The sequence below is a fragment of the Dendrobates tinctorius genome, unplaced genomic scaffold (genome assembly GCF_039654945.1).
Source record: "Dendrobates tinctorius isolate UK_male_01 unplaced genomic scaffold, ASM3965494v1 ptg000023l, whole genome shotgun sequence".
NCBI lineage: Eukaryota > Metazoa > Chordata > Amphibia > Anura > Dendrobatidae > Dendrobates > Dendrobates tinctorius.
The window spans coordinates 11,249,884-11,262,910 of record NW_027361691.1 but is presented as its reverse complement, the minus strand read 5'-3'; the positions used below and the strand labels follow the sequence as shown (position 1 = coordinate 11,262,910).

Here is a 13,027-nt window from a genome sequence, read left to right as displayed (position 1 = left end):
AACATATGCCACTTTCTAAAACTCCCTAACTGTGCTGCCTCCCCCCCCATGGCCGGGGTCACCAACTTGCGCACGACACCGTGCGAGTGCCGTTGCCCTGGACAGGTGGGTAGGCCGACTCTTGGGCGCGGGCACTGGCACAGGGTCCCTCATAGTGCAATCAAGTGTCTCTGACGGTGGTGGTGCACACCCGCCGTCAGACACACCGCTGTACTATGAGGGGCCCAGTGCCAGTACCGACGCCCACGAGTGGGCCCCCCTTGCTTGGCCAGGGCCCCAGCATTTGCAATCTTTACCTCTCCCTGCTCCTCCGCTGTGTTATCTGGGCCGTCAAATCCATACTGGGCCTAACACCGTCTGAGCCTGCCTCATGCTGTATAGACATATATTTTGAATGTGTACGCTATCCATACATGTTATCCGGGGATACGGTACCCCTTCTAACCTTTGTGCAATGACGTGCAATCCATACTGGGCCTAACACCGTCTGAGCCTGCCTCATGCTGTATAGACATATTTTGAATGTGTACGCTATCCATACATGTTATCCGGGGATACGGTACCCCTTCTAACCTTTGTGCAATGACGTGCAATCCATACTGGGCCTAACACCGTCTGAGCCTGCCTCATGCTGTATAGACATATTTTGAATGTGTACGCTATCCATACATGTTATCCAGGGATACGGTACCCTTTCTAACCTTTGTGCAATGATGTGCAATCCATACTGGGCCTAACACCGTCTGAGCCTGCCTCATGCTGTATAGACATATTTTGCATGTGTACGCTATCCATACATGTTATCCAGGGATACGGTACCCTTTCTAACCTTTGTGCAATGATGTGCAATCCATACTGGGCCTAACACCGTCTGAGCCTGCCTCATGCTGTATAGACATATTTTGAATGTGTACGCTATCCATACATGTTATCCAGGGATACGGTACCCTTTCTAACCTTTGTGCAATGATGTGCAATCCATACTGGGCCTAACACCGTCTGAGCCTGCCTCATGCTGTATAGACATATATTTTGAATGTGTACGCTATCCATACATGTTATCCAGGGAAACGGTACCCTTTCTAACCTTTGTGCAATGACGTGCAATCCATACTGGGCCTAACACCATCTGAGCCTGCCTCATGCTGTATAGACATATTTTGAATGTGTACGCTATCCATACATGTTATCCAGGGATACGGTACCCTTTCTAACCTTTGTGCAATCACATGCAATCCATACTGGGCGTGAGAACGGCTGGCGAGCTGTTAAGCAAGCTACAGCACCTGTCCAGACAAGTACAGGGATTCCCTAGCGAGGAGACTTATTTGATTGTTTTCTATGTTGGGACAGCAATTTTTGGGGAGCACTATACTCTGGAGAATGTTAGATGGGGCCCACCATACACTGGAACATTCCAAAGGTGGACATCAGACACTGGAGCAGCATTTACATGTCCCATTATACACTAGAGCATTAGAAATGGGGCCCATTATGTTTGGAGCATTATTTGGGCCCATAAGACAGTGGAGCTTCATCCATGGGGACCAACATATACTGTAGCATTATGTGGAGCTCATCATATACTGTTACAAACATTATATGGGACCAATGATTTTGTATGGAGAAATAGATGGGCCTCGTCATGAGATGTAAAAAGTGAGGTATTTTTCATTGTACTATACCGCTATTTCTCTGCCGTATCGGACCATGATGAGTTGTGGTATGTGTTAAAGGGGCGCTCTTTCGCCCAGGGCACATGAAAACCTGCAGCCAGCCCTCCCCCCCCACAAATTTAGCCAAATAACCCCCATTTTTCAGTGCGTAACTTGTATTATGAAGTTAATTAAGGTTGACAAGCTTAAGTAAGAAGAATTGATGCTTTTGGCATTCAAATGGGCACTGTAGGTGTGTTTCCTGTCCTCCTCTCACTGCCGACTTTTATTCCCCATTGACTTACATTGGGTTTCGTGTTTCGGGACGACCCCGACTTTTCCCTATAATCGGACGATCTTGCTCGACCCGACTTTTGGAAAAGTCGGGTTTCACGAAACGAAACGCGACCCTAAAAAAGCAAAAGTCGCTCAACTCTAGTCTTCAGTGCAGCTGGGTCAATCCTGACAGACAAAAGGACCCGTCTGTCAACCCAAAATGTGGATGATCTAACCTTCATTAAAATGAACCATGCATGGGTTTCCAAGGATTTTGTCCCACCTTCCCCTGATGACACATAGGGTGACAGAAAAATGGCTTGCTTTGGTCCACCTCTTCCTGGGACTTCACCTATTTCGCCTTTTGCATCAGCTGAATGTCCAACATCAACATATGCCACTTTCTAAAACTCCCTAACTGTGCTGCCTCCCCCCCCCATGGCCGGGGTCACCACCTAGCGCATGACACCGTGCGAGTGCCGTTGCCCTGGACAGGTGGGTAGGCCGACTCTTGGGCGCGGGCACTGGCACAGGGTCCCTCATAGTGCAATCAAGTGTCTGACGGTGGTGGTGCACACCCGCCGTCAGACACACCGCTGTACTATGAGGGGCCCAGTGCCAGTACCGACGGCCACGAGTGGGCCCCCCTTGCTTGGGCAGGGCCCCAGCATTTGCAATCTTTACCTCTCCCTGCTCCTCCGCTGTGTAATCTGGGCCGTCAAATCCATACTGTGCCTGACACCGTCTGAGCCTGCCTCCTGATGTATAGACATATTTTGAATGTGTACGCTATCCATACATGTTATCCGGGGAAACGGTACCCTTTCTAACCTTTGTGCAATCACGTGCAATCCATACTGGGCCTAACACCGTCTGAGCCTGCCTCCTGATGTATAGACATATATTTTGAATGTGTACGCTATCCATACATGTTATCCGGGGAAACGGTACCCTTTCTCACCTTTGTGCAATCACGTGTAATCCATACTGGGCGTGAGAACGGCTGGCGAGCTGTTAAGCAAGCTACAGCACCTGTGGTTTGCACACGTAAGTTTTTCATTTTTTCAGGAATGACGGTTAGGCCTAATTCCGGAACTGCGGTTGACCTGCACTTACTGGGAAATCATTGTTCGCGGGTAATAATTGTAATCAGTGATCACCATCACTAACGTTGTTCAGCGGGTTATCTGCACCTGTAAGCGACAAACGCTCGCATTTTCAGTGTAGCGCACATGCAGCCATGGACATGTAAGTGCATGACACACCAGTTATTGGCCAATCTCATGTGCCAGAGCCTCACGTGTCCCTCTAGTAAGCCGGACTCGGACCGCGGGGCATGACGGAGTCTCGTTCGTTAACGGAATTAAGCTTGCAATGTGTGCATCTGTTCTGTAGCTGGCATGGTTGAGGTTTCCCAGGTGGAGTCGAATTTAACCGTAGGCTCCACTCCTGGTGGTGCCCTTCTGGACATTCCTTTAAGGTTCAGCTTTGCAACCATACAGCCCACGTAAAACAAACACTTTGCCTTCATGAACGCTGTTTGGAGGGTCATGACTCGTGGGAATAACGCCGCCCAATCAGTTAACCTGCTAGAGAGATCCTTCGTTGCTCCCAAGCATGACATCACACTCTCTAGGAGGAAGGTAATGCCACTGTGGCGACCGTACTCCTGGGGGCGACACAAGTGCACTGATGCCCAGCCACTGCTCGATGAATCTGCTGGTACATTGACCCAGACCACTACATTCCCCTTGCACGCTACACGACCTGAATCTGACCCTGATGAAACTCAGGTTACCCTTCCCATATACAGTTCCATCTTACACGGTGACAAAGAGGAAGCTGCAGATGAAAGTGCAGGTTCGGCCCACCCGCCATCAGACACACCACCGTACTATCAGGGGCCCTGTGCCAGTGCCGTCGCCAACGAGTGGGCCCCCCCTGCTTGCCCAGGATCACAGCACTTGCAAAGTTGAAATACTGTGCAGTGAGATGGAAAATGGGGACGACGAGGAGTCCAGACAAGTACAGGGATTCCCTAGCGAGGAGACTTATTTGATTGTTTGCAATGTTGGGACAGCAATTTTTGGGGAGCACTATACTCTGGAGAATGATAGATGGGGCCCACCATACACTGGAACATTCCAAAGGTGGACATCAGACACTGGAGCAGCATTTACAGGGCCCATTATACACTAGAGCATTAGAAATGGGGCCCATTATGTTTGGAGCATTATTTGGGCCCATAAGACAGTGGAGCTTCATCCATGGGGACCAACATATACTGTAGCATTATGTGGAGCTCATCATATACTGTTTCAAACATTATATGGGACCAATGATTTTGTATGGAGAAATAGATGGGCCTCGTCATGAGATGTAAAAAGTGAGGTATTTTTCATTGTACTATACCGCTATTTCTCTGCCGTATCGGAGCATGATGAGTTGCGGTATGTGTTAAAGGGGCGCTCTTTCGCCCAGGGCACATGAAAACCTGGAGCCAGCCCTCCCCCCCCACAACTTTAGCCAAATAACCCCCATTTTTCAGTGCGTAACTTGTATTATGAAGTTAATTAAGGTTGACAAGCTTAAGTAAGAAGAATTGATGCTTTTGGCATTCAAATGGGCACTGTAGGTGTGTTTCCTGTCCTCCTCTCACTGCCGACTTTTATTCCCCATTGACTTACATTGGGTTTCGTGACGACCCCGACTTTTCCCTATAATCGGACGATCTTGCTCGACCCGACTTTTGGAAAAGTCGGGTTTCACGAAACGAAACGCGACCCTAAAAAAACAAAAGTCGCTCAACTCTAGTGACCACTATGTACATAATAGCAGGTGCACAACTTCTCGTATGCTTCCTCATTAATACAGAGCAGCTCAATACACAGTCTTGTCTCTTCCTTGGCGTCACACATTCCTGCCTCCACTGATCTCATTTCCTTCACCACCTCCCAACTTAACACCTCATTACAGTCTATGAAAGTAATTTCCTCTTCCCACAATTTCACATTTGAATCCCCTTGTAGAGAAGGTTTGCCAATATGGCCGGACTCCGCTTCAAGATCCGACACTTCGAGAACTCCCACCGGGGACACACGTCATCTCACATTCTATTCAGTCCTGGAACGTTACCTTTAGGAACTGTAAGCTATTCGGGGCCTTGCCGCTAGGTGTAACTTCTCCAGACCCTTTTCACGTGGTCCCTCTGCTAAGTCTTCTGAGCTAGCGCTGTTCTTCCCATGTCTCCAACTCTCTCTGTTCCTCAGGATCACGCCATTTCTGTCCCAGATTCTTTTCGCTCTTGCCACAAAGTCCTCACTGCATGAGTCCTTACTGAGCACCAAATGTCTGCTTTAGCTGCAAGTTAGGCCATGTCTGACTCCCTACCAGAAAGTCCTCTAAGACTGGTTTCACACTTGCGTTCTTTTTTGCGCTGTATTTTAGCGCTAAAAACGCATGCATTTTTTCCTATATTTTGCATGGGATGCGCTTATGTGCGCATACACATGCGTTTGTATGCGGTTTTATGCGCATGCGTTTTTTTGTGGTGTGCGCTCGGGCGCACAAAATGCATCCTGTTGCATTTTTTGGGCTTCCGACTTGCCTCAAAAAAACGCATGCGCGCGCAATGCGTTTTTTTACAGCAAGACACCCATTATAAGTCTATGGGTGCGCATATGTGCGCATTGGCATGCTCATGTATGCTTTTTTTGCGCATGCGTTTTTTTGTTGACCATTAATTAGACAATGGAATTTAGGGGTTTGGGTTAGAGTTAGGGTTAGGGTTAGTATGATTTGGTTAAGGGTTTGGTTAAGGTTAGTATGGTTTGGTTAAGGGTCAGGGTTAGGGTTAGTAAAGTCATGGTTTGGGTTAGTGTGAGGGGCCAACTAATGTTGGAAAAAAATGCAAACGCGGTAAAAACACACTAAAAACGCTGCGTTTTCTTCATGCATGCTCAAAAATGCTTGAAAAAACGCAGCATTTGTATGCGTTTTTTTGCAGGAAAAACGCGCTGCAAAACAATGCAAGTGTAAAAGTAGCCTGATTCTGTTACATAGCCCCTCCCTCTCTGGGCTAGTCCCAACACTTAACTAGGTCTTCTCCTACTCGCTGCCTGTTGCTGGGCAGAACTCTGCTTCCTAACAGTACAGTACGGGGCAAAACATTACAATACACCACATCACGCATGACATTATACTCAGCACTGATGTCTTCGAGAGGAAACACTGCAATACAGGCATCTACTTACACAATCACCCAACTAGATCATGTCTACAACCAGCTAAAATGTCTTGCTACTCAAAAAAAAAAAAAAAATATTCATGTAAAATTACCTTCCAAAGTGTTCCTGAAGCTGAAGTTAGCGTTGCGGTCCATGGGTGCAGTCTCATAGTTTGTTATTGATAAACAGGCTTCAATATCAGCAGTGGTAGGCAAGTTTGGGGTCCGGCTTCTGTCGTGACGTCCAGGACTCCTCAGCAGAGGACCTTCATTTGTGCCATTGCACAATATACGTAGCCGATTGTATTCTTCATTCTGACTGCACACAACCTGTGAATAGATAAAAACCACTAAGGATCTAGATTGCTAAATTCTAACAGTTCTCAAGGAGTTAAGAATGTGCAACCACTTGATCTAATGAGTTTAAGGGATATTGTGAAACTTCACTTTTATTTTAATGTATTTATATTCCATGAAGTAAAAGTCACCGTTTTAATAAACTGAAGCTCATTTGATAATTGATGCATTAACATAAGACCGCAAAGTATTTTATTTACACACTAACATTTTTTTGTGATGGGCGAACCCCTGGTTGTTTGGGTCTGGCGGGCTTGGCCGAACAGTTAAAAAAAAAAAAAAAAAAAAACACACCACACAAAATAAAAATTTTGGTTCCGGTAGCAAAACCCAGACCCCACTCACTTAAAAGGGTGGCCAACCCCAAATAGCCAGTGGACAATACAAAGGTGACATCTACCCCACTTGCCACCGCCACAGGGTAAGTGGAAAAGCAGCACGGTGGCTCAGTGGTTAGCTGGGGTCCTGGGTTCGAATCCCACCAAGGACAACATCTGCAAGGAGTTTGTATGTTCTCCCCGTGTTTGCGTAGGTTTCCTCCGGGCACTCTGGTTTCCTCCCACACTCCAAAGACATACTGATAGGGAATTTAGATTGTGAGCCCCCATCGGGGACAGTGATGAAAATGTGTGCAAACTGTAAAAGGCTGCGGAATATGTTAGTGCTATATAAAAATAAAGATTTTTTATTTTTTTTTTTTTTAAAGCAGGTCAAAGCGCCAGAATTGGCACTTCTAATAGGTCTGGACTCATTGCTGGCCACCTTAGAAGTCTCCAGTGCTTTCTCTCAAAACATTTTCTAGTGCTTTTTGAAGTGTGTTTTGGTTCATTGTCCTGCTGGAAGACCCATGACCTCTGAGGGAGACCCAGCTTTCTCACACTGGGCCCTACATTATGCTAAAAAATTTGTTGGTAGTCTTCCGACTTCATAATGCCATGCACACGGTCAAGCAATCTAGTGCCAGAGGCAGCAAAGCAACCCCAAAACATCAGGGAACCTCCGCCATGTTTGACTGTAGGGACCGTGTTCTTTTCTTTGAATGCCTCTTTTTTTCTCCTGTAAACTCCATGTTGATGCCTTTGCCCAAAAAGCTCTCCTTTTGTCTCATCTGACCAGAGAACATTCTTCCAAAATGTTTTAGGCTTTTTCAGGTAAGTTTTGGCAAACTCCAGCCTGGCTTTTTTATGTCTCGGGGTAAGAAGTGTGGTCTTCCTGGGTCTCCTACCATACAGTCCCTTTTCATTCAGACGCCGACGGATAGTACGGGTTGACACTGTTGTACCCTCGGACTGCAGGGCAGCTTGAACTTGTTTGGATGTTAGTCGAGGTTCTTTATCCAACATCTGCACAATCTTGCGTTGAAATCTCTTGTCAATTTTTCTTTTCCGTCCACATCTAGGGAGGTTAGCCACAGTGCCATGGGCTTTAAACTTCTTGATAACACTGAGCACGGTAGACACAGGAACATTCAGGTCTTTGGAGATGGACTTGTAGCCTTGAGATTGCTCATGCTTCCTCACAATTTGGTTTCTCAAGTCCTCAGACAGTTCTTTGGTCTTCTTTCTTTTCTCCATGCTCAATGTGGTACACACAAGGACACAGGACAGAGGTTGAGTCAACTTTAATCCATGTCAACTGGCTGCAAGTGTGGTTTAGTTATTGCCAACACCTGTTAGGTGCCACAGGTAAGTTACAGGTGCTGTTAATTACACAAATTAGAGAAGCATCACATGATTTTTCGAACAGTGCCAATACTTTTGTCCACCCTCTTTTTTATGTTTGGTGTGGAATTATATTCAATTTGGCTTTAGGACAATTCTTTTTGTGTTTTTTCATTGAAGACAAATTAAATGAAGATAATAATACCAAAGAATTTGTGTTTGCAATCATTTTCAGGAAGAAACTGAGTATTATCTGACAGAATTGCAGGGGTGTCAATACTTTTGGCCATAACTGTAAATAGCAACTTGCAGCAATCAAACGTCATGTCTGAATCGTTACAACCCGACTTTCATTGCCACTTTTGTGATACTGGCTTAATCCAGAAGGATATTTACTACAGTATGAAGTGCTAATACCCGCGCAGGCGGACATAATGCTCAGTCAGCTACAACGTCCCGAATATCCAACACTAGACAGATTATAATGTTCCATCACTAACCAAAGCAAGTCTAATCGGCAGCAGCATGGATTCCTATGAATGAACGCTCACATTAATAGTGACGCACAGACAACCATTTCTCTTTTGGCTGTGAACTTGCCATTGTGTGGTTAACTTAAAAGGAACACTACAGGAAATAATAAAATAAATACCAATGTTCTAACTCCAGCCGGAGTGGGTTTGTAAGACACAGCGAAAGAATAGTAAAGAGACTTTTGGTGTCATGCACTGCTCCCTTAAAAGGTAACCTGTCACGCTGTACAATAGATGCAGTCCAATCTCTGGACAGCACGGTACAGAGAACGAGAAGTGGAGCCAAAGGTTATACTGAATGCCACAAAAAGAAAAAAAAAAAAAAAAAAAAAAGTTACAAGTGAATACCTGGTGTTTGCATGCACAGGAGTTCGGTGGGCGGCCAGCCCTACTCGGTGATTGACGGCCATCTCCGCATGTAGTCATACAGGAAAAAAACACTGTCAAATACTAAATAGGACCGCCCACTGGACTCGTAACGACAATGAAAAAAATGCAAGTTTTACACAAAGTGTTTATCCATCTGATCTCTCATCTTTGCCTTTTTGGGGAACGAGCTAGGAGTCTCCTATGATATAGTAACATAGTTATTAAGGTTGAAGGGAGACTTTGAGTCCATCTAGTTCAACCCATATCCTATCCTAACTTGCCCTAACATGTTGATCCAGAGGAAGGCAAAAAAAAAAACCCCATGTGGCAACAGTAAGCTTCACATTGGGGAAAAAAATTCCTTCCCGACTCCACATACGGCAATCAGACTAGCTCCCTGGATCAACGCAATATATGGATAGCATGCAATACAAGCTCGGTCACATCATCTGCACTGATGTTGAGTCCAGAACTAGCCAGAAATAACATCACTAACCTTTTTCCATAAAGCTCTAGAAAAGTCTCCTCATGGCATGCTCCCAACTTCATATGTCTTTAAGCCTGGGAGGACCTCAGAGGGCGGAGCCTGTCTTGGAACCCACCCCTGCAGAACAGAGAATGGCTCCTTGCCATGTATAACTTGATGTGACAGTCCCATGAAAAGGGGAAATCTGTGGCCACTTGTGGATAGCCGTGGAGCAGCTAGACTCATGCTGATCAGCTGATTTTGGGAAGGCGAGGGTGGCTCTATAGTTTGCAAAAGGCCAAATTCAATATTTCACAGTATTTTTGTAAGCCAAAATCAGTAGTGGGTGAAAAATACTGTACTTTCATGTTTATTTCATACTTTTCCCTCTAATTGCTCCACTCCTGGTTTTGACATACAAATACTGATGTAAAAATACTGACCAAATACGAACTGTGTGAATGTGGTCTAATGAAAAGCCCGAATATACTCCCCCAAGTGACCGCATCAAACAGAGGATCGCATACAAGGAAAATAAAGTGTAAAATGTAATACTAAAAAGGGGTTGTTATAAGTGTATGGGACAACCTCTTTAATAGAATCTTACAGGAAAAAGAACAAAAAAAAAAAAAAAAAAAAATAGATGATATGAACCATTGTTTGTTCTTCTGCAATCCCAATATGGCATGATCATACATAGAGATACCGTGCAGAGCAGCTTCACATGAGGCTTGGATCTGGAGATCATGGTCTGTGACCGTGAACCTGGTCTTATCTTGAGGCCAATAACAAATGCGTCAGGCGTCTGCAAAACAGTGCTGCCGACTCGGTGCGGTTTTCAGTTTCAATGTGTGAATGCAGCATTTAGCTGTCCAAGCAAAGCGCATGTCATTTCATGAAAACTCCTGCGGTTTGAGGCCACATTCCCAAAAGGCAGATTTCATGTTGCAGGAAATCAACTACCAGTTAGCCAAGGCCATGATCACACGGAACATAAACTGTTTTTTCTTCACCAAACTGCACAATATCAAATCTGATATTTCCACTCACTCATTTGAAGCAGCAGGTTTTTGTTGTTTTTTTTTTTTTTAAAGAACACAGAAAAGCTTTAACTGCACAAAAAAAATGCAACATTTACTTTTCTATGCACAATTTTATGTGCACATTCGAAGCTTTTTTGAAAAAAAAAAAAAAAACAGACAGATCACTCTTATGTCGTCCAAGTGCAGTCCGGTTTTTATGTTTATATTTTTTCACACCCATAGACTTGCATGGAAAATTTTTTGACCTGACTCGCCACTTTGCACAGACACAAAAGTCCCTGGAAAATCATGTGTGTGTGAATGACCTCATTTACTATTCCAGAAACAAGTGCAAGCCAAGAAAAAAAACCACGCTTGGAGAGAAAAAAGAAAAAAAAAAAAAAGGTCTGACGTCTCAATCAGTCATAGACCGGGGTCACAACTTGAGCAGGTGATCTGTCGGATGCTGTATGGCTCCTGATTTTTTATCGTCAAGCATACGATTTCGGAGCAACATTGCAGCATGATGAGATTTTTTTCCCTCGCTCACCAAATGCAGTAGATAAAAGCAAATGAAGACGCAGATCTACATTGCCCTCGGACCAATTTATATTGGATTGCACTCGTTCAACGTATGCGCTCGTGTGAACACACTCTAAAGTTAGGTTACTTTTTTTTTTATTGATTTTGCCTCATTTTTTTGGTAGTTCAGAGTCAGATTTTGAGTAATATTGCTTTGAGTCAGGATATTCCTAATCTCATTCAAGTCTATGGGGAAAATATGCAAAAATAAAAAAAAAAAAAAAAAAAAAAAAAAAATCATTCATCACGAGACGCGCCGCAGGTCAGCGGAAAAAAAAAAAAAAAAAATATAATAATAATAATAATAATAATAATAATAAAATACAGTGGACATGATATTTCTATAAAATCCCACTTTACTGTAATATGCTGGGCTTTATTTTATTTTTTGCACATGAAAATACGCAAAAAAAAAGACAACATAATGATGGAAAAATACTGATCGTGCAAATTTATCCATATTTGCACATAGGGTCATCCAATGTGACATACTAATGACCCTCGGCTCCTGCTCTGCTGCGAGTGGGAGCCAAGTGTCATGCAATTGTGCTCCGAGCCTCGTAAAGAGAGGGTTGCAGCACGGCTGCGGTGGAGGCGGAGAAAGTAAAAAAATAAATTAAAAAAAAAAAAAAAAAAAAATACTTTGTGCACAAAGGAAAAAGACAACAAAAAACACACACCTTGTATATTAAGTTAATTTAAAAGACTTACTTGCCAAGAGGAGAAGAAAGACGCCGGGCTCAGGAGAGTGTCGCTGACCGGGCGAGTTCCCCCAAAAAATTCATCCGTACAGATATCACACTGTTGGGCGTCTCTCCAATCCCAGAAGGGGATGGTGAAGTTCTCATCACCCGTAAGCTTCTGAATCTCATGTTCCCAATGAAGCAAGAAGAACCTGTGCCAGGGCAGAAATGCTGGTGCTTCATGGGCAAAATCAATATTTCTCCACACGAGGTCACCTTCTAGGAAAGCGTCCCTGGAGGCGTAGTAGTGCAGCCACACAAACAGGTCATACACACTGATATCTGTGAAAAGCGGGTTGGAGCCATTGTTCATTTGTTCGTAGGTCCCGGTGGCAATTACATAGTCGGAGCTGATACTGCGTTTGGCAAAATTGAGGTAGGCGATGAACTTGTCCTTCTCCGCCGCTGTCATCCTAAAGATTTCCTTTCTGATCATTGTTCTTCTCAACGTACAGTTTAGACCAATGAAACCAAATTTGCAATCGCCACAATTGTAGCCCATGAAGTTGCCCTGACATTGGCAGGTCCTGTTGTAGAAGACAATTGGCCAGTTTTCCCTATCGTCAATGCCGCTAAAGGGGAATTGTGAACCCAATGGCGAGTTAGACAGGACAACATCTTGACATGTTCCTCTCCCAGAAGCTTCTCCACATGGAGAACCATCTTCAGTCCAAACTGGACAACACTCTTTGCTCAAGAGGACTTCTGCTGAGCTACATGCCCTAGGAAACTGTCCATAAGCTGAGGGCAACGCAAAGAGTAGGACAACAGCTGCAAATAGCATGATACTACTTCTCATCCTGGTGCCCTGGACTTCACAAACTCCTCAGCCCTCCACAACAGACCAGGGCAGGAAGTTCTCCTGTGTCCTCCTCACTTATTAATTGGCTTAATCACGTGTTGAAGCTTAAACCATGTTTGACTCTCACTCCTAGTGAAGAAAATTTTGACTCCCTCCCTCCTTAGTAGTTCTCATTTGAACTCACAGGCACTGGAATGTGAAAGGATTTTTTTTTTTTTAAATTGCAAAATTTATCCTCACTTTTTCCTCATTTTTTTTTTTTTTTGCAAAAGTTGAGGATTTGATATTTTGCCGGCTCATTTTTCATTCTTAATTAGATGTTTGTTTTTCTAATTA

The 13,027-nt window shown here is 44.3% G+C and overlaps 1 protein-coding gene across 1 annotated transcript in view; it reads right to left on the bottom strand.

Moving 5' to 3' along the window:
- The window catches only part of TYR (tyrosinase), a 55,964-nt gene extending 43,162 nt beyond the window's left edge, over nucleotides 1-12,802 (bottom strand). Inside the window, exons 1-2 of the mRNA XM_073569262.1 lie at nucleotides 11,858-12,802; nucleotides 6,270-6,486 (exon numbers count right to left, since the gene is read on the bottom strand). Of these exons, the coding sequence (XP_073425363.1) occupies nucleotides 6,270-6,486; nucleotides 11,858-12,688 (1,048 nt within the window). The 5' untranslated portion in view covers nucleotides 12,689-12,802. The remainder of the gene's footprint in view (nucleotides 1-6,269; nucleotides 6,487-11,857) is intronic.
- Between the last annotated feature and the right edge of the window lie 225 nt (nucleotides 12,803-13,027).